This window comes from Paralichthys olivaceus, chromosome 1 (assembly GCF_024713975.1).
Source record: "Paralichthys olivaceus isolate ysfri-2021 chromosome 1, ASM2471397v2, whole genome shotgun sequence".
NCBI lineage: Eukaryota > Metazoa > Chordata > Actinopteri > Pleuronectiformes > Paralichthyidae > Paralichthys > Paralichthys olivaceus.
In genome coordinates, this window is record NC_091093.1 from 20,566,224 (window position 1) to 20,588,392 (window position 22,169).

Genomic DNA, 22,169 nt, shown 5'->3' on the forward strand with positions numbered 1-22,169 from the left:
AGGGTCAGCTGTTCAGTGTAACTAGTCCGACTGAATGAACTGAACTTAGCAGCAGCAGCAGAGGTCCTCACTGGATTCACAGTTTGAAAAACGTGCTTTGTAGGAAGAGTTTTTGTCACCTTCTTGTTTTAATAAGGAAGAAGAAGAAGGAGAAGAAGAAGGAGGAGAAGGAGAAGAAGAAGCCTCATGGTACCAAACTAAATTGGTAAAATTAAGGAAGTTTTTAGTTCCCCTGCTAATTCAGAGATATATAGAAAGCCTGAGTTTTTGAACCACCTTTGGCAATTTGCTTCCAGTCGTCCAGCAACTCTGTCGTGGAGGTTTACAACTGATCACTGCTGTGTTGAACTGAGAGCGACGGTAAGACCTTAGAAAACTTGTTCTCTGACTGAGGCTGTGGGCGTTTCCTGACTTTCCTCACACGAGTACACCGATATGACAGAGTTAAGGTTTGCAAGGTTGATTTATCAAGATTTACTGTTTGTGATGATTTGTTTGTTTGTTTATTAGATAGATAGATAGATAGATAGATAGATAGATAGATAGATAGATAGATAGATAGATAGATAGATAGATAGATAGATAGATTCTCTGCAATGTACTCTCTGTCTCATGTCTGTAATTTCATCCAGTATGTGCAATAGTATATCCAAATGTCTGTTTATGTATGTATGTATGTTTAACTAGTATATCTTGTACACCCTCTCAAAAAACCTTAGCATTAAGCATTAATAATTACATTTGTGAGCAGAATGCAATGTAATTTGGATGAAAATGAAAAGACAGATGGACAGATAGAAAGATAGATAGACAGATAAATAGATAGATAGACAGATAGATAGACCGATAGATATACATATATATATGTAGATAGACAGATAGATAGATAGATAGACAGATAGATAGATAGATAGATAGATAGATAGATAGATAGATAGATAGATAGATAGATAGATAGATAGATAGATAGATAGATAGATAGATAGACAGACAGATAGATAGATAGATAGATAGATAGATAGATAGATAGATAGATAGATAGACATATGTATATGTAGATAGATAGATAGACAGATATACATATATTTGTAGATAGATAGATAGACAGATAGATAGACAGATAGATAGATAGATAGATAGATAGATAGATAGATAGATAGATAGATAGATAGATAGATAGATAGATAGATAGATAGATAGATAGATAGATAGACATATGTATATGTAGATAGATAGATAGACAGATATACATATATTTGTAGATAGATAGATAGATAGATAGATAGATAGATAGATAGATAGATAGACAGATAAATAGATAGACAGGTATACATGTGTATATGTAGATAGATAGATAGACAGATATACATATATTTGTAGATAGATAGATATGCTGCTATTTGCATTCATGCAGTAAAAAGAATAATGCAGCCTGTCAGGGTTTTTTTTCTTTTCTTCTCTTCTTTTTTGCTCAAACCTTTTTTCTTTTCTTTTTTTCAACTGAATTACTCAACAATCTGAGAAGAAATGGTGAGCGAAGACGATTACGAAATGTGAATAGATGGAGTTACAGAGTGTGGACATCAACCTGCAGTCATTCTGGTCAAACTGATATTCTGCAGAGGAGGAGTGCAACACTTCCTGTTGCGACGTACCCTGTATCCTGTTTTCCACAGTCAGTGGTCATGCGTGTCATTCCCCTCTGCTCGGCTGTGCGGGCACAACCTCGTGACCCTGTGCTGTGACTCCCCTCACACTGTTCTGCATGTTTAACATTAGATGAATGTCTCACGTTCTGTTGAGAAATGACTGAGACTTTATTCTGCGTTACTTAAAGTGGGTGGGGGCAGAAAACAATAAATATCAGCCTGGTTTCACTGAATATATCTCATGTGTACTGAAGTGTTAAATAAGCACCAGTAATAGTAATACTGTACAGCCAGCAGACGGTGCCTCTTAAAATAAAAGCATGCAAAGATAGTGATGAGAGCACTGACACCTCCACACAGGCCAGAGACCCCAGGGGCCAAACTCTGCGACCGTGAAGTAAGAGGTGCCACTGTAACTCTGTGTTTGGCCTGTGTGGGCTTGAAACATCACAGATACAGATCTTGTGACTGTATTCAGACGACAAACTGAAGTGTTCAGTTACACCCTGTGGTGGGACCAAACCAGAAGCCAGTATACGCAGGCAGGGACACTTCACACTGCGTCACAAATATATCCCTGTTCTCAACTTTGTTATATACAGTACAACTCACTGGACAAGTTGTTATCAAAGAGTAAGAGCTAATCAGTTATAATCACATGTTGAGATCCTTAATATAAAGGATCAGTTTGACGGTTTGGGATTATTTGTTTTTCTTGTCACAAGTTGAAAAGATGTGAATATGAAGATGCAGTGAGCAGCTTGTGAGTTTATCTTAAAATAAAGCCTGGAAATAGTTCTACCTACCAGCACCTTCAAAGATGAATGATGTTGCATCTCATTTGTAAGAAATGCTCCACCGCATCACACCTCACAAAATTAAACATACAGATAAAACTAACGCAAAGTGTTTATTTGTGAGCTGTGGAAGTGCTGGTAGAAAGACGTAGACCACTCTCCAGCACCTTGAAAGATCACGCATCTCATTTGTAAGAAACTACCCACCACATAACACCCTATAAAAATACACATGCAGATAAAACAAACAAGACTTAAAATCATTTTGCGCTGTGGAAGGCCATATGTTTAAACCTGTTTCTAGTCTGTGTGATAAACTACAGTATAAACTGCCCTTATCTTCTGACTGTAGTTCACAATGTCGATCCTCTTCTTTGACTCTTGGCAAGGAGGCAAAAATCCACAAATGTCTAATTATGCTATTAAGCCGCAGCAGCAGCCCACTGTAAAACAATTCCAATGACAAGTAAAAGTCCAGCTTAGAAAATGTTCTTTAAAGCAAGAATGTATAACTTTTTGGATGATCACTTGCGCATTATCCCTCTTAGAAGTAAAAATGTAAATCTCTAAGGGACAAAACAACAATAAAACTCACCTTTGTTCCTCTCAAAACACTGTGGTCTGAGCAGTACGGAAAATAATGTTAGCAAAAGAAATTTAAGGTGTTTAACCAGTTTTCTCACTCTGATCTGTATTATTGTTTAAATGTCCTACAGACAATGTTATCCCATAGCTGCACAGGATTTCAGGAAGTTTAATAGCAAAATTTGGTTAAAAGTTAAAGTACCGATGGCCATTAAATATTACTAATGCATTATAACATTATTATCTATAACAGTGTACCATACTTTACCAGATTGTGTGTATGTATATATGGAAGTACATTAGCCAAGGTGTAAAATATATTTTTTAAATGCTTAAAGGTATTTAGGATATCAAATGGAAAGATCTTGTGACTTGTACCTGTACTGAGTTACATCTCACCACTGCTGATATATGCTTTTAGTCAGTTGTGGGCCTCTGTGGGAGCATAAATAAATGAGTCATGTGACACAGATGAAAACTGAACATGGTCATTCTCACATGTTCTGTGTGGCTGTTTTTTTCATGCAATTGTTTCCACAACTATATACAGCACATAAAATCCAATATATGAAGCAAATATGGGGAATATCACTGGATTGTTGAGCCCATGGCAGGACTGTGAAAATCATGTTAAATTCTTTATAATACAATCCAATAACATCAGTCTCCGACTCAACTAACCTGAAAAAAGGTGTACCTAACAAAGTGGGTATATTTTCAATGCAAGAGATCAATAACTAGAACACACTTAAAACACATTTTGGAAAAACAAGACACGGCATGTGATCTGTCTGGGTGATGATGACTATGTTTTTTTATGATGTTGCAATCTGCCTGCAGAATGTGAAAAGAAGAGTCACAGGCTTAAACACTCTTTGGTTTCAAACCAACCAGTCACATTACTTTACATAACGTTTGATAATAAGAAATGGAAAAATAATGTTGGTGGGGAATATTTCTGTGTAATGAAACCAAAAGGTTATCTCGTGCCAACTGCACTTTCTAATATGTCTTACACAGTAATGTTTGTTATTACACTTTGGTTTTGCTTTCCCACAGACAGTGACGCAGTGAAGGGTTAACTTTGCTGCAGCACCTGGAGCTCGTAAGGATTCAGTTTGTTGTCAAAGGATATTTCAACAAACTGCATCAAGTAGGAAACATGGTTGCTCAGAGACTTGGCACTTAAATTAAAAGGTTACGGTGGAAATCCACTTTGAGTCAGAGAAACTTCAGAAGAAAACAAACACCAACAAAAAAGCAACCGGCTCTTATCGAAGCCTGGATCATCCAGACCATGTGACACACCATGGATTCATTTAAAGACGAACTTCAAGGAACTGAATCTGAAAGACAAGTACCTAGTTCCTCATTTAATAATATGTCACTCTTGGTGTGCATGCACTGTATGCATGTACTTTATTTCTCAGGTCACAAGCACAACAAACAGACAGCGACTTATTCATAGAGCTCTGTGCAGAAAACCAAACTTTGAGGCATCTGAAAAGTCATTAAAAAAGGCTGAGAGAAGCAGATCAGACAGACAGAGATAAAGATGTCCGTGTGTAAAGAGGTAAAACAGACAGAGCTGAAAATAACCTGAATTAAATACAGTTTTCTTTTTCAAATTAAACAAATCCAATCCAATTTATTCAAATCATTTCTTTAGTCAATAATGATATTACCACACTAGGTAAAAGCACCATATATATTTGACTGAATCATTCTTCAAGTTGCTGTAAAAGTCTTTTGTCTGAAATAAAGTGTCTAATAAAATTGTGTTATTGTACATTTGTAGTGTGTTATTGCTTAAAAGATCAGAAAAGATCGTGGACCATATATCATGATGGTGGATCACCAATCCGAGATCGTGATGGTGGATAATGGATCGTGATCATGTTGGCAGCTGTTCTTCACATGTGGCTCTTTCTGTTTTTTGTTTTTTTACCCCTGTTAATATGTTTTGGGGAAGCTTTCTCTTACTCTTGTTGGGAGTTAATAACAGAGGACGTCGCATCTTGTTTAGCCCTATGAGACAAAGTGAGATTTGTGAAAATAGGCTATACAAATAAAATGTGACTGATTGATGTAGTTTTAGATAATAAATACGGAATTTTTCATTTCTAACCAAACAATATGCAGTGTAGAATGAAATATCATTTCTCCAGGGCAGTGGAATTATCTAAAAAATAAAGTATCTAAAAAACAAACAAATAGTCAAATTTAGTAAATAAATAGTTAAACAAAAACAATCACCAGAAGAAAATCCATTATACTTTGGCTTCACTGGAAATAGTTATGATGGAAATGGTGCCTGGTTTGCTGCAGCTGTGTATTAATACTCTTGGAAAATGCTGCTGTTTACACCGTCGGTTTTGTTCAACCAGCTGTGATTAAGATGGGGGCTGGCCACAGTCTGTGTGGTTTTAGTAACTCCACATACAGAGATTCTGATGGTCCTCCGTCAGTGAGGAAAGAGGACAGGACGACACATTGACCAAAAGTTACAACACACACAAAGATCGAATGATCTCAACCACCTGTTTTAAAGTTGAGCTGTGATAAAATCCTGTGCCTTATTACTTGTTTTTCAAAAGAGTATTTATCAAAGTTACTACAGAGTTTTGAAGCTCTCAGCAACAAAGGAAGGAATAAACATACTGATATTGGTAGGAGATCAAAATATCCAGAACATTTCAATATATCAGAAATATATATACATTTTTCAGCACATAACCTTATCCCAGTGCTGCAGTCATCTTTAAACATCAGGTCAAAAAATAGGTTTGTGCTACACACTTACTGGACCATGCAATGAGTCTCTCAACTTTAAAATACGCAATATCCTCAGTCTTCACAGTTGCCTTGATATGTTCAGACACTAGTAGTCAACAAATTTGACTTTTGTCTTAATAACACAAAAATAATCAGCGACATTTATTTATACCAATCACAAAAACCAAACTAAAAGGAACCATCCTTTGGTGGTTCCTTAGTTGGCTATTGGTGTTTTGCAGCAGATGGAATCAGTTCCCTAAGGAAAGGTTCAAGCAGCGTCTCCGCTTTGTGATAACCATAATCTCTATTTACCTCAGTGCAGTTGCACCACTGATACTGTACCTCCATCTTATCTTCCAGATGTGTGTGTGTGTGTGTGTGTGTATGTGTGTGTGTCACCATGTGCACTTTCAGTGCGTCAGTTTCAGTTGTTTGATTTACCGACACATTTAGTGAATGACGTTGTCTTTGTGGTGCACGTGAACTGTAAATGATATATCCATCTAATTAATACATGTATTTATAATGTTCTAGTCATGTAATGCTTCTTAGTGTTATTTGATATTTTGTGTAAGCTAGTGGAGTAACATGTATTGCATGTTTTAATAAACCTGCCTAAGAAAGCAGATTTTAATTCAGTTTGATGTGATCAATTGTTATAAAGGATATTGGGTAAAACTTTACTTTGACCTGCACTGACTGAGTATTTAGAACTTCTATTCGACCAGTTACTAACTGGCGTTTACATGACAATGTAGCTGTACACATATAAAATGGCATTACGTGTTTATTTATTTACAGCATGTACCCATAATGCTTTGTCTCACCACATGTTCACCAAAAAGTGAACTCTACTGGTGTGGAGACCAACACGTGAGCTAATTGAAAATAGGTTAAAAGTCTAAGACATTTTCGGGGGGGGGGGGTAAAAAACCCTTGGTGATGATTGGCTGCTGAGGGAGGGGACAGTAGATAGACCCTGATAAAAATGTCATGGTCTCCTCAGACAAATCATCAATGCCCAGGAAGCTTCAGCAGACACACTCGATTGCTCCCACCCACACAAATTTTACAGAAGTCAAAAGTTCCTTTTTCATTTCACAGTTAAACAGCAGGCCTCGCTTATTACATTTTATCTGACACGGCTGAAGGCCTTCGACGGTAGAGAAGGTCGACGCTGCGTGTGAGCTTTACAATAAGAGAGAGACATTTGGGTTTTTTTTCGTTGAGTGAGAGGAAATTTTGAAACATTGTGCAATGGTGCCGCAAAAGTTTTGAAAGGTTGTGAGTGTTTTGCCAGCAAAGCGTCTTAGAGTCGGTCCATTGGAGAAGAGGTCTCCATGTTGCATCCATACAGAATGGAGAGCTATCTCATCCCACCTGTAAGTATGGTTTATTTTATTTATAGGCCTTTCTATACTCTCAGGGGACTTTTAACGTCTCAGGCTTAAAGCAACGTCTGTGTTTTTTCAGGAAGATAGACATGAAAACATTTTTATATTCAAGAGGATGAACAATATTCATATTTCAGTACGGGACTTTTGTGAGTCTACTTCAGTTTGAATACAGGATACTAAGTGTGAGCCTTTTATACTGAGATCATCGTGAAAATGAAACTCAAACGTTCTTGAGAGTTTCACAACGGCAGTGGAAAGAAAAAAGAATCTCATCATTACAGCAAATGCTGTTGATGCTTCAGCTCCGTTTTAAACCATTGCTAACAAATTTCAAAATTTGGATATATTGTATAAAGTGAGACGATGTGAATATTTTTCAAAAAGACAGATACTGAGTATCAACATTTCACATAAAGGGCTGACGCGTGTCGTTTGAAGTATGTACAACAGTGAAGGATTTACCTTTTAATATTTTACGGCTGAAACTGTATAATTTAGTTTTGATTTATTTGCTCTCGCAGCATCCAGAAGAAATGTATGATCCAGAGATCTACAGACCACAAATTACGGAATATTACACTCCATATGTCCTTGATGCAGATATCCAGGCAGGTGAGTTTTACTTCAACATCCATTTTCGTCTCATTTTTCATAAATAAAATGTTCACTTGTTCATTTAATTGCTGATATTTGATTTAAAACACTGTAAAATAGAAACAAATGATAAGGATTTTGAGGGCAAACAGATAAAAACGAATCTTGCATTCAACACAGTGCTCTAATCATTTCATCAAAAGAAAACAGAGTCATTTTTTATAGCCATCTTTCTTTTTGTCTTTCAAATCAACCACCATGGCCTGATGTGGTGACAGTAATTTTTCTGTTGTACTGTACATAAAAAGGCTGCAGTGCGTGCAGCTGGAGCGCCCCACATCAGGGTGGATGGAACACAGGAAACAGATGCCATTTCTTTTGGCTTCTAAAACTACATAGAACTTTCGCCCCAAGGGGTTTTTATTGATAGAAGAGAGCTGCTTTACTTTCTCTGGTAATCAACTGTTTTAAATATTGCTCCAAAACAACCTCAATGGGAGGAGTGTTACAGCATCAAACGTCCTGCTGAGGAAACTCCACTTGTAATAATAAATGTATCTTGAAATCAAGATCAACAAGGCTTTATTCTTTACCAAGGATTACAATGTATTTTGAATTAGTTTCAGTGTTTACCTGCTTCTGGTTCCACTCTATTTTCCTAGTTATGCCTAAAATATTGGAAAGAAATATAAGCTTAATACATTTTCTTTTTAAATAATTAAAAACAATGAGGGAAAAAAGTCAAAGACGATAGGAAAAAGTGCAAATTCAGTCAGTTGTGGCCACAAACAGGAAAGAGCTTCATGCTGAATGGTCCATTATCCTCCATGAATTTCAGTTCAAGCAAACTCAAGCACTATGAGTTAACAGCTCAGTGTCAAGATCTGGATCACACTTTTAGACGTCTTATGACAAATATACATATTCATCAGATATATTAAATCAATTTAATCATGTCTTTTTAAGACATCATATTATGTTAAGGACAATTTCTTCCTGAGCTTTGTCTTTGAGGTATAAGTTGCAACCGACAACAAACCAGTCGTCTACCATCCTACAGCCTGTGGCCGTTTCTCACTTTTCTCACTTTAGACCAATGGGACTACCACCCTCACCCACACGTGCACCCAGCAGAATTTGAAAACCTCCAAGAAGCAAACTTCACAGAGCTGCAGAGCGTGCAGGCTCTCCACCCGCCTGGCCTCATACGTCACGACACCATAAGATATGAAGCAGAAAGCCTGCTTGATCCAAATCTTGGGGCACATGCACATGTGTTACAGCAACCGGTGAGTCCATTGGGCACCCACAAAATAAACCCAATCAACACACACACACACACACACACACACACATATGGATGCATTCAAACATCGACATTAATCTAGTTAAAATGCATAAAACTAAAAATAATTTACTGTAAGTTTCTTTTTACTGATCTGGGGTCTGCTGACTGATTTGTAACCTTAAAAAATAAAATGGATCATATTCTACGAGTGACCCTGTTCCCTTCTTGTTTACAGTAAAGGTGTTTTTTCTGCAGCTTTATTGAACTGGATTAACAACATTGAGAATATTCTGTAATTTCAGACAAAACTAAATACAAATGCTGATGTGCTGATGTGCTGATGTGCAGCACCAATGTGGAGAACTCTATCTCTGACTCCAACATCACACCCAGAATGCATTGCTGCTCAAAGTATATTACACCATCATGATTTTATGGATTACATACATTCCAAACAGATATTGCCCAGAATGCCTTGTTTTCTATAGTCCATTATTTCAATTCTGAACAGACAGAGTTCTGAGGCAAAGTAACCTTATTATTATTGAGTTTGTACATTGTGGGGTCCTCGCTCACTATTCATTTGAATATGTAAATTGCTAATCAGACTTGAGGGCCTCAGTATTCTTGGTGCTAAAGGAGAAAAGATAAAAATAACAACTCTTGGTTAAGTATTACACATACATGATGTTATATGACTGATATTCTGCAGAGTAATGTCTCTAAAACTGTAGATGTCTCTAAATGTCTCTAAATCCTTAAATCTACTTCTGATTCACAGCAAAGTGAAAACTCAGCATAATTCACAGTTGAGTGTCAAATCAGAAAGGACATTTAGAGTAAGTGGCCTTTTAGGGTCCTCTGACAAAAATCAGGAAGTGAATCTTTTGAGTTACAAGAAAATCTTTAGTTTGATTACATTTTTTAAAATTTCAGTTTATATATATATATATATAAATAAACAGGGTCTTGAGTCTCAACTTAGCTTGCTGAGCTTATAGAGCAGAGACGGTTTTAAACACAATTTAGAAAACAATACATCTCCAGATAGATTTACCACCTGTCGTGTCGTGCAGACCAGAAGTGCTTAAAAAGACAAAAGGCGGGACAATTTTATTTATATAGCACAATCTGACTTATGATAATAAATCTTAAAGTGCTTTACATGTATTTAAAAGAAAATGCTTAAGGGATGGGAACATGCATGTGCTTATTTTTATTTATTGTTCAATTATTCATTATTTTAAATTTTAGACAAAAGTGAAGCTGGACACATCAACACTTTCTGTATAGTATATGTAAGTACATATATAACTATATTTCCATATGTCCGGTTTCAGGGTACATAAAGAAACAAAATGAAAATATAAATAAGCTGCACAACTTATGATTTTGCTGTTTGAATCCCTCACAAGGCCACAAAGCATGTGTGCTTTTAGATCACATGACACTCATCACATTTCACTTGTGAGCACATGGAAATTATATTTTGAAAAAAAATGGCTGCTACCCTTTCAATGGAAGCAAAATGTGTTGGAGTGTGGAAAAAAGTTGCTGATGCGTCTGAATGCATGAAGCGTGATGAGAGAAAACGATGTGAAAACCACTTTTTACACGTAGGTTTTCACCACTCACTGTTATTTTGTAGTTGTTGTTATCAAGATGTTCAGCGCTGCTCAACCAGACAGCAACAAATACAGATCACACAGATCCACAGAGCAGCTCATGCAGATTGAGCTGTGTGTTACATTCGATGTTCGGAACATTGGCCTATAATATATCAGCATCAATTTGTTCTGCAATTTAAAATAATACTATTCCCATAAAGCAACACAAAATTTACCGACAAGTGTTCTTCTTCCTCTTCTTCTTCTTAATATTAATGTGACATCATTGTGTAACTATTAAAATACCATATAGACTTGACAATGAAATACAACATATACAATATAAGTTACACTGTTATGCATATTTTTTAATTGACATTTTATATGCTCATCAAGCTCTAAATTATATTATTTCAAATATAATATAATCACTAATGTATAATCATATATTAAGATTTAAGACTTTTGAGAGAATGAATCCTGACCCTGTGTTGTAGGTTGCATTCTTCCCTCGGACTGTGTATCCGCCGCACGTGTCCCAGCGCAGCTCTGATGACGAAGACCACGGTGGACGCAGTCCCCCGCTGGAGGTGTCTGACGAAGAGTGTCTGAGGGATCGAGTTCCTTATGTCAATCCAGGAGAGCTGGGTAGGGACCAGACTTACAGGCCATATTGTGTGTGTGTGTGTGTGTGTGTGTGTGTGTGTGTGGGGTGGGGTGGGGGGGTGAGCAGTTAACACTGATACTTTAAGACACACCAACTGTGCTGTCCATGTGAAGTCTCTCAGTCATCCAGGTCATGGTATATGGAGACGTGCTAAGTCACTGGACTTGTTTTATATGGTTGAATCTCAAGAAGGAGACGCAGTTCCAATTGCTGCCCTGCTCATATTGTCAACATGTGGTTGTAAAGCAACAATGCTGCATTTGTCGTCTCTCTGATTCCTCTGATACTCCTCCCCACCAGGAGGTGAGATGTGTGCAGTTGTTTCGATATTTAATTACTGTGAGTGAATACTAATGGTTTCAACCATGCAAAGAACGAGAGCTGTTCTTTTCTGGGTGACAGGCCAGAGTTTGTCTTTATTGGGATGGTGGAGGTTGGGTATTGACTCATGTCAGCTTTATGTTCTGCTGACCGCTTAAGACGCAGGGATGAGTAATTTGTTGCACAACTGCTTCTACACAGCAGTGACACATCCTCAACAGAAGTGGACACAATGTTGCGTTGTGGTTTTTGTCTCCAAAGCTGGATTCTTACATTGGATTGTGGGAATAATGCAGGTTATTGGTCCGCACTGTTTGGTGTAACAAAGTTTTACGGCAGAAATGTGGCAGAAATTTGTTTTTTAGAGCAAATATCATGTCCAGCACATCAGGACTCACTGTTTCATAGACCAACGTAGTCCCTTGTGTCTTCTGTGACCCATACCTACAACTTTAAGATTTTATAAACTGAGCAGAATTTAACAAAAAACATTTACAATTGTTCATCCCTCCCCATGTCTGCTAAAAGGAATGTGACAGACTTTCATACCTTTTCAAATCGTTTAAATTCATGTGTAAATGAATTTGTCAGCAACTAAATTTATAATACATACAACTCTCTGTTGTCTCCAAAAGGAAATAAAAAGAAGATCCGTTTGTACCAGTTCCTGCTGGATCTTTTAAGGAATGGCGATATGAAGGACAGTATCTGGTGGGTGGACAGAGACAAAGGGACGTTCCAGTTTTCCTCCAAACACAAAGAGGCTCTTGCTCACCGCTGGGGAATCCAGAAGGGCAACCGCAAAAAAATGACCTACCAGAAGATGGCTCGAGCTCTGCGCAACTACGGTAAAACTGGAGAGGTGAAGAAGATAAAGAAGAAGCTCACGTACCAGTTCAGCGATGAGGTCCTGGGGAGGGGTCACCTGGAAAGAAAACCATACATGTAGGCAGAAGAGAAACGTCCGGTGGAATCATTAAAAGTTGTTTCTGGTCTTAGATGCTTAATCAACCTTGTTCTTCTGGTAAATACTGTAGCATCTTGTACAGAGGAATCATTCCCTTGAAACTACTGGGTAATGCAGCATGAATGTGGAATAGAAATATATAACAGAGACCACTCAAGTATCTCCTGTTTTGATTCCCTCATATTCACCTAAAATAGGCAAAGCCTGAACTCTGACCCCTGCCCACTACTTCCAGGTGGTGGCAGCAGGCTGCTTCGTAGAGCAGCAGTCTCCATGTGGTGGCCAAAGTTGAAACTGCAAGTCATGTGATGCTGGGGTTCAGAGGGAAGGTTTTCCATAGAGTATCTTAAAGAAATATAGAATGAACAACAGCATTAAAGAAATAAAAATAGTTACTGAGCACAAACAATAAACAATCAACTGTCTGCAAATCACAATTTAAATCATTAGCTCAGATACATATAGTCAGTCAGTCTATAATAATAATAATAAACTTTATTTATATAGCACCTTTATGAAGTGCAAATCAAAAAAGAAAATACAAGAGAAAAAACAGGATATGTGACAAGAAAGCCCTGTAAAAAACTTTGATCACATAAAAGTGGTAAATTGACAATAAAAAATAAATAGATAAATACATGGTGATAAGAAAATTTTAAAAAGACGATAAAAAGATGACATCACAAAGTAAGTCTTTACAAATGGGCTTCATGAATTCATTCAAAAAAAGTCACTGACTGTGAGCTTAATATATTTAATCTAAAATATGTCAGTGAGGGTGCACAAAATATTTTAAAACTCTGTATAATGCAATACAATTCAGAAACACACAAACATCCTCCACACACGCACAAACTGGCAACTGAGTTTACATTTCAAATATCACTGACTGCAGCTGTGAGACTAAAGGCACAAACCTATGAGCTTCATGCTCTTGCCCACAGGAAGCATACAAAACTTTTTTTAGCAGACAGTACGTGCAGCATGTGCTGGGTGGGCAAGTTCCACTGAAATCAAACGGCCACATTTTAAAATACCTCATCCATTGTTTAATATTTCCAAGGTGCCAAATCCTCCATTGCCCAACATGATCATTTGACGGTTCATGAACTCTGTAGAACTGGACACTGGTCTTGATTATCTGTTTACAAACTCTGGTAAATTATCCATCTTCTTTTTTTAGTTTAGTTCCATTTCAAATAAAATGTTTGGGACGTATACTTACTGGATTTACCAAGACTGAGAAAGTGGCAGGGTTAATATGAAGCTGTGTCCAGCAGCGGGTTATTTCAGCCTTCCATTGAGAAACAGGGGGAAACTGCTTCCAGGCAGGTAATAAAATCTGTCTCTCCATCTTGTCTTAAAGGTCTGAAGCTCAGTGTTAAACTCAATTCATCTAATCTAGACACAAAGCTAAGTTTGAATACGTCAGTTTGTAAAAGTTATGTGATGGCCTGTTTGTTTTCCAGTTGGGATGTCAGAGACTAACTTCATATTAAATGTCTATACAATTAATTATATGATACATTTATAAACCTGTGTTATCAATCTTTTTATCTAACTCTCTGAATTCAATACTACTCCATAATAACTAGAATTGATATTGTACAGTCTGGGAAAGAGACAGGGGTGTTTTAACTATAAGTCACTGTTATGTTCGATATGTATTTTTAAATGTGTGTACACACATTGATCAGTGCGTAATATGTTTGGGAAACGTTTCTTTACACATTTTTAACATGAAAATCAATGCTGTAATGATGTGTAAGTTCACAGAGGGTTCGGCCTTCTGCCTACGATGTCGTTGTCTCCTTGTGTCTTAAGTTCTCTTTTAATTATCTGTAACACCACTGTTTGTATATAAGTTTAATTTCCACTTCATATTTAAAACATTAGGGAGACACCAATAAGTCATTAATGAGATAGAACGCTCACTGTGATCATATTATTGTAATGCTCTGTGTTTTGCTTGTAGAAAAAATAAATTGTTCATCTGTGTATTTTAACTTTTTCAGTGACAAGATCTTGCAACAGAGTTAAGGCACAAAAAGGAGAAGATGGCGAAGTAAAGATTATTTTGAGTTGTTTGGTGTGAGTTGCACAGATGAAGTCTCTCACCGTTCATTACTGCTATAAAGATAAGTGAATGTTGAGGAACTGTGAGGTTAGTACCAGCGGGGGGGGGGGGGGGGGGGTGAAGTGGCTTGTCACTCAGTTCTTGCATGCATCGGCCTGTGTGTTCTGACACACTGCAGAACACCAGCTCTCTACACTCATATCTGCTGTTCTCTTATTAACCCTCTGTTCCAGTATGACAAGCAGTTTGGAATTTTTTTTTTTCTTTGCGTTGAATATCAGACTTTTTCTGGAATAGCTTGATCATGTTGCTGTCGTTATCACAGCTCACATGTCCAAGTGACAGATTCCTATCAGTGGAGAGAGGCCATGTGTTCTAGTAGAGCTCTAAAGGGTTAACAGTTTAATTTAGTTATAATAAAAGTATTTAAAATGTTTAAAACCAAAGGTGCCTTAGCGTTTTCTATGATTTTTTGCTTAATCCAACATTTTCCAAAACAAAGAAGTTTAACGTCTGAATTTTCAGAGACAAACAGGGAGTCATTTAAACTGGTTGTAAACTTTAACACTCCTCACGTTTGACAGAAAACTATTCACCAGATTTCACTTTTACAGATGAAATTTATTTGTAATAAAACAACAATAAAAACCTCATAATGAAACAATATTCATCAATAAGTCAATTAAGACAAAATGCTGATATACAATTGATTAACAACTCACTAAAATGTAACATGCAGTGTGTAAGTTTATATATATATATTTATACACAACAGCACCTGCCGTCCCGAGAGCCAACAGCTCCCCTCAATGGTGAAGGTGTAAATGATATCCCTAACTAACAGCTGAGTAAGAGAATAAAATAGAATAGAAATTAATCAGCAATGCATAACAACAACAACAACAACAACAACCACAACAATACCAATAATAGGTAATTGATAATAGTATCCATAATATTAAAGTATATATATTTTATTACTTTCATTGTATAATATGTTGTTCAATGTGCTTTACATAAAAGGGATAGAATAGAACATATATAGATAGTTACAGTAACATTTGAATAAAATGGCTTCAGCAATTTTTAGATAATAAAAAAGAAAAAGACACGCATTGTTGAAATTGATGAAATTGCATGAATATCAAAATTTAAACACTTTTCATTAAAGTTAATTAATTCAGTATATGACATATGACCTTAATGAACCTGGAATTTAGTCTGTTACTGGTCTGCATATTGATGAGATGTCCTAAAGACCTCGTCCATCTGCCAACAGACAGACTGAGGATCACCTCATTCCAACCACTGCAGGATTCATTCTCAGACTTACAGGGTGACAGAGGGATGTGACGAGAACAAACAAACTTTTTTTTTGGATCCAAGCTTCTAAATTTAACTGCTGCCTTACATCCTCTCCCCGCCCTCTCAAGGCCTGTCATTCATCTGAGGTGTTGGAGGAGAGGATGGTTGAAATATAGCCCGAGAGGTCAGACATTACTGGCGGCAGGGTAGGGGGGTGGGGGTTGAGGGGGGAGACTTTGATGAGTGGGTGGTTGTTTTTCGGACATTGCGTTGGGACTAGAAAAAAAAAAAAAAAAAAAGATGCCGGAGAGATGGGATGGCTCATGAAAGGAGGGGAGGCTGGCAGTATTAAAGGCCGACGGTTGAGATAGACAACAGACTGTGCAGGACGAGTGAGTCACGCTGTGGAGGAGAGGAGATCATTCAGGATGCCGGAGCCAGTCAAAAAAAATGGTAAGTGATGATTCAACTACTTTTGAAAATGGATCAACTTCCAGTGAATTGTCTAAAAAGGTCAGCACATTCTCACTGACCGCTGTCTTCATCTGAGGAACGTAGAGACTCTGATCTTTCAACCACACTGCAGCAGAATGACGCTAAATAATATTCCTTGGTGCAGAAACTTCCTGTAAGAAACTATGTGAAATTACAAAATGTTTTTGAGAAAATATTTGACTGCACTTCCCACTTAAGCAGCTTCCCAACACAACTGAACCACTCACTTCAGATCGGTTCAGTGTTTTCATGATAAAGTGTTTTCACTGCGTCATGTGTCTCTGTTTAGTTTTATTTAATCCTGTAATAATAGTGATCTTCATGCCATAATAACAATACATCTATTACCAGTTTACATTAAATAGATGCTAGAGTCAAATTAAACTTAAAATAGATCAAGTAAGAAACATCAATATAAATAGAAACTAAAAAGTGCATTGAAATTGAGAGGTGGGTAAATCAGATAGTCGTGAATGTAGCTCACAATCAAGTCATGATGCAGTGGCAGTAAAAGTACAACACCTTTAATTAAATGTATCCATGGCTTAACTTGTAATATTAGTTACCAGTAGCTGAAGCAATTATCCATCCTTAGTACAAAGCCCCTCTGACCGTGTCAGGACCTCACGTACACGTCACATACAGTCCTGGTGGAAACATCGTCCCATGTGAAATCCACACGCTCACATTTCCAGCATCACTGCATTCACAAAATACATCGCTGATCCAAAAACGCCCGACAGGATTCCAACTTGACAAATGACTTTCCATAGTTTATTTTGAATCCCCTTCTGTCTTCATTGGAGGGGGGGAGGTGTATTGAAGGGTTTGTGTATGTGGAATGGGGATGTGTCTCGTGTCAGATGACACAGAGCAGCACCACAAGGCTGCTAAGACTTTTACTGTCAAGGATTTGTTGAGGACAATAACAGTTATGATTGTCTTGAGCCTGGAGCATTATTACCAATTATAATTAACACCAGGGGAATCAACAGGAAGTTTGAAAGTTGTAAATAGGAACTTTAAACAGTAAAAGAGTAAATTAACTTGGTTTATTCATTAATACATTTTTACTTTTATTTTATTTCAAAAACCCAACTTAAACATATCAGTGAATATTCAGACAAAAATAAAATTATGGAAACAAACCAGTACAATTAAACAGTTATTCAAATAAACAACCCATTATTCCATAAAAGAATGTCTCATTAACGTATTACCAACAAAACCACAGCCATATATTCTCCTAAATATTGATAGTATAGTTAATATGTATTAATGTTGTCTGTTAAAACTGTGTAATTTATGGATATAAATTGTGTCAGAGACTTAGATACATGCCGGACAGTCAGTATCATTGTTCTTTGTGTTTTGACCTTCATCTTAGATAAATAATACTTATTATTTTATAAGTCAGTAAATAAAAGTTTATGTTATATTGGCTTTTACTTTAACCTACAAACACTATTGTGATTCAATTTGTACTTGAACCTTAGTACACAGAGTAGTTAACAGTATACTAGTTGCATGATTGTTTTGAGCTGACGATGAATAGCTTCAATAGTCAATAATGTGTCAGTTCATTTACTTTCTATCTGAGATTCATTTTAAACAATGACCCTTATGATCTCAATCCCGGATCCAAAACAAGGAAAGGTGAGATTTAAAAAAGGGAGAGGAGGCATCATTTTGACTTTGGATGACCTCAGGTAAAGATGTGAAAGATGAAATGACGTGAATAATTGATGACATGATGAGAGACGTCGTGACACACGGAGGGCACGTTGTTCTTTTTGAGCCTCCGGAGTCACTAAAATAGAGTCGGCTTAATCCCTCCGCTGTGATACCTACGCCCCTGCTGCAGCTGAAGCCTGCCCGCCTCATTCATTAGTCCACTACATATGTAACCTATATTTAAACTCATAGGCTCATCTTGCAGCATGTGGAGTTCTGTTATTTTTATTGCGTGGTTTTGTAATGCCATGCATAACTGCTAAGGCCTCCACCTGTGAGTAATATGCATCTGAGTTCTGCTCATACATGTTTCATAGTTCATAATGTATATGGTGTTACTGTGAAAGACGTGTCTGCTGTCCGAGCTATTTTTAGGTCCTTTTTAAAGATGTTCGAGACGGACAATGAAGATATTCAAATAGAAAAGGAAAGTTGTTAGCTGTTTTACACAATGAGTGCAAAACTTACTATGAATAGTTTGATAGATTGTCCGTAGACACTCTGTCATGTTTTATCTAATTTTATTTATTTATTTTTTGCTATTTAGGATCATGTATGTTTTTCTGAAAGCAGTGTTTTAAATGTTTTTATTTAAAATGATGACACTGGGAAAGATTCAGTGTGTTGTCAGAGAAGGTAAATTCACTGGTTGTCAGTGAGCTGCAGATTGTACAACACTGACAATAACCTTCACTCAGCTCACTAGCTTCACATTTGATCAAAATAAGATTGCAGGGTCAGGGGAAATACCTGGAAAATTCACAGCGAGCAAGTGGGCTTGTTAATGATGTTTCTAACACGCAACAGATGCAAAACTGGAAAAATACAAATATCTCAGGATGAAAAAGAGGAACAATACACGCAGACGACATTGACGAATATATCAACTTGGAAAGACCTGATTCAAGATGATTAAGGTCGACATCAGTGTCCATGTGCTCCTTCAAGCTCTATACAGACACCAACCTTCACCTGAATATTCTAGATACTTTACTGACCCAGATTATCTCCTGCTGCGCTCTTCATATGTGAAAGGTAAACTCTGAAAATGTGTGGATCCAATTTTCTGGACATTTTTAGGAGTCTGAAGGCTTTTGTGATTTATTTTTCTGTTTCACTGCAATGTCTTGTAGAGTTCTGAATACATGAATGGGTGAAAACTTCTGCTATGAAGTTCCGATAAAACACAATCCACATAAAAGCAAAGGGGTCTGTTATGAAACACTTTAAACTCTAGTTCTCATCAACAAATACTCTGTGGTGGCAATTACAGTATCTGTGTTTTTGCCAACACCAAATATGTTGTAAAAAGAAAAAGGGGTAACTTTTGTTTCGAACTCTTCCTCCCTCTTCAGTTTCAGCATTTGCCAAGAAACCAAAGACTCAGGAGGCAGAGGAGGGGTCCTCTGTGGTGTTTGAAGCAGAGACCGAGAAGCCTGATGCTAAAGTAAAATGGCAGTGCAACTCAAAGGACATCTCAAGCGGCGACAAATTCATAATCACAGCCGACGGAAACAAGCACTCCATCACTATAAAATATATAACCAAGGAGGACGCCAATGTCTATGCAGTGATTGCTGGGGGGTCAAAGGTCAAGTTTGAGCTGAAGGTCCTATCAAAGCCAGGTGGGGGACTTTGATGCGGCAGCTGTTGGTGTGCTCGCTCACCTACAGGCTGTATAATCACCACTGAGCACAGAGCGAGACAGAGCACTCAATGCAGAAATAAATATTTGATGCACTGCATGAACTTGATGTTTCTGCACATGAACTCACACACTCTGCACCGTGTGACAGCTGCTCCACTGCAGCTCTCTGAAACCGCCTCCTGTGGTCTATGTTTCAGAAACACTTTCACTTGAAATTTTGAGCAAAACATTTGTTCAGTTTCTTGCCGAGAGTTAAATGAGAATATCGATATCACATGACTGAACGGGGAGTGCAAAGCTACAGTCAGGAGACGGTTAGCTTACCTTAGCATAGAGACTGCAAATACTGTGAGGGTTAAACTGCGAGCCTGGCTTGGTTCAGTGGTGGGAAAAAAGGCCTAATAGCAAAGTAAATATCATTAATCTCCTAAAATACATCTGGAATCTATTATCACTCCTTCTCAGGCATTTTTATGATATTGAATTAAAATGAGAATATTTTAAGTTGTATTGTTCTCCCAGTTTCTATTGTTGATGCTAAGCTAAGCTCAGCTAACTGTCTCCTGGCTCATTGTTGGTGAATATGCACATTTCCAAGAAAATCTGACCATTACTTCAATGCTGTGAACTTGTGTTATCATGTCTTATTCACAATCATTTTGTGCAGCACTTTACCAAGTCTTCAGAGCACTGTATTATTGGTTGCATTGACTGAGTGCTAAGTGTGTCACAGAGCAACATTTGTGCCATTATTCTGTCAGGGAGAACCGCCAAGGTCGTTTGTTTGGATTTGATAAAGTGGAAACAAATCTTAAAGAAAGGCAGCAGACTAATGGGCCCAGCGTGCGACAAACAACTGCCCACAGCTGTCTGGGGCTTATATCATAGCCACTCTTACTCTGGCTCTGGCTGGATGTTGACCTTGACCCTCACACCAGAACATTATTTCCTCATGAGTAACCACCACTTGACTGGCGCTCAGAAGAGGCAGCTGATAACAAATGGAAAATCAGTCGGCCATTCAAACATGATAAGACCAAAGAAATATTTGGGTGATAAACGTTTGCCAGAGACAAAACCATGTTTGAAAGAATGATAGATGAAACATGAAAAGCTCAAATGTAGACAATTTACACACTATGTGTCTTTTTAGAAACATTTCGAAGAAGGAAGTGTTCTTTCATATTTTTTCAACAGATATAAATTAATTAGGGCAGATTGGACACTAACTTGGTCAAAATGATGTACAGACCCATTATTTGTCATTGTACTGTACCGCTCACTCGTGCCTTGTTATCTCTGTGAAGCTCCAGCTGGGGCCACTACTGATGCACCTGCAAAGACAATTGTCGAACCAGAACAGGCCCCTGCTCCTCCTGCAGCAGCACCCGACGGGACAGAGACCACGCCACCAGCTAACGATGCCCCTCTGGCAAACGCTGCTCCGCCTGCAAATGACGCTGCGCCAGCCAATGATGCTCCTCAAGCTGAGGGTGAGTTACTCAGTTAACTCAGTCTCATAAGCACATGTGGAAACCTTTGGTGAATACTTGAATACAAGTATTTAAATGTGTTAACTTTTAATACTTTCCTGGGTCCAGTGATCTGCTTGCTTGACATCTCATATCACTGCTATGTAGATGACACCAGACTGTACCTGTCAGTTGTATGTTGTTTTGGATAAAAGCTCCTGGCAAATGAGTAACAGAAAATAGTGTCTAAACCACATTTGTTATCTTAAAATAATCAAATATTAGATATATAATCATATATTCTGCTTTTGATACTTTGATTGAGTCTCTCAAATTTTGGAATAAGAATTTTTAGTACGATTATACAACAATTTCAGAATTTTAGGGTAAATATAAGTGCTTTGAATTCAGTGGCTAAAATCTTCAAATATCACTGAGTGCAGATGAAACCTTTATGGCTCTGAGCTCATATAGGATGATTTCAGCATCAATCTTATTGAAGGTGGATTTTGTTCCCTACAATGATTTCCAACATGCTACTGGACTTCACGTTGTGGCGTTTCTGTCATGAACCTGTTGGGTTTTCAGACGAACAGACTCCAGACACCAGACAGGACCTGATTGGACTCTTCACAGAGAAACCTCAGAGCGGAGAAGTCACTGTAGGTGAGTGGCTTCATAAAACAGTAATGATTATGCATAGTAGCATAGAAAAATAAGCACAGAAGAATATGCATAAGTGAAGATTAAGATTTGAATTCCTCTAATAGGTAGGAAACAATTTAAGA

At 37.5% G+C, this 22,169-nt stretch overlaps 2 protein-coding genes and 1 long non-coding RNA gene across 4 annotated transcripts in view; all 3 read left to right on the forward strand.

The window, feature by feature from the left end:
• On the forward strand, positions 1–4,820 carry LOC109624916 (uncharacterized). The gene is made up of 2 exons (XR_011241033.1): positions 1–360; positions 1,526–4,820. It is a non-coding gene; the product is annotated as an uncharacterized lncRNA (long non-coding RNA).
• A 1,912-nt stretch (positions 4,821–6,732) lies between these two features.
• spi1b (Spi-1 proto-oncogene b) lies at positions 6,733–14,656 on the forward strand. 2 transcript variants are annotated; one of them, XM_020079803.2, is made up of 5 exons: positions 6,733–7,191; positions 7,728–7,818; positions 8,893–9,089; positions 11,193–11,343; positions 12,319–14,656. In XM_020079803.2, exons 1-5 carry the CDS (start codon positions 7,150–7,152, stop codon positions 12,630–12,632), a joined length of 795 nt encoding a protein of 264 aa, XP_019935362.1. In that variant the 5' UTR covers positions 6,733–7,149; the 3' UTR covers positions 12,633–14,656. The 2 variants fall into 2 exon arrangements, with proteins under 2 accessions (XP_019935362.1, XP_069381025.1); XM_069524924.1 differs by lacking the exon at positions 6,733–7,191 and adding an exon at positions 7,422–7,643.
• Positions 14,657–16,328: 1,672 nt separating this feature from the next.
• Positions 16,329–22,169, forward strand: part of mybpc3 (myosin binding protein C3) — a 28,232-nt gene continuing 22,391 nt past the window's right edge. Inside the window, exons 1-4 of the mRNA XM_069524931.1 lie at positions 16,329–16,485; positions 19,617–19,886; positions 21,217–21,402; positions 21,970–22,047. Coding sequence (XP_069381032.1) covers positions 16,461–16,485; positions 19,617–19,886; positions 21,217–21,402; positions 21,970–22,047 — 559 coding nt within the window. The 5' untranslated portion in view covers positions 16,329–16,460. The remainder of the gene's footprint in view (positions 16,486–19,616; positions 19,887–21,216; positions 21,403–21,969; positions 22,048–22,169) is intronic.

Excerpts from the sequence above, each read along its gene's own strand:
- spi1b (XM_020079803.2), top strand. The coding sequence starts at position 7,150 with ATGTTGCATCCATACAGAATGGAGAGCTATCTCATCCCACCT. Across the intron at positions 9,090-11,192 it reads CACATGTGTTACAGCAACCG|GTTGCATTCTTCCCTCGGAC; the intron begins GTGAGTCCATTG and ends CCTGTGTTGTAG. Across the intron at positions 11,344-12,318 it reads TGTCAATCCAGGAGAGCTGG|GAAATAAAAAGAAGATCCGT; the intron begins GTAGGGACCAGA and ends TGTCTCCAAAAG.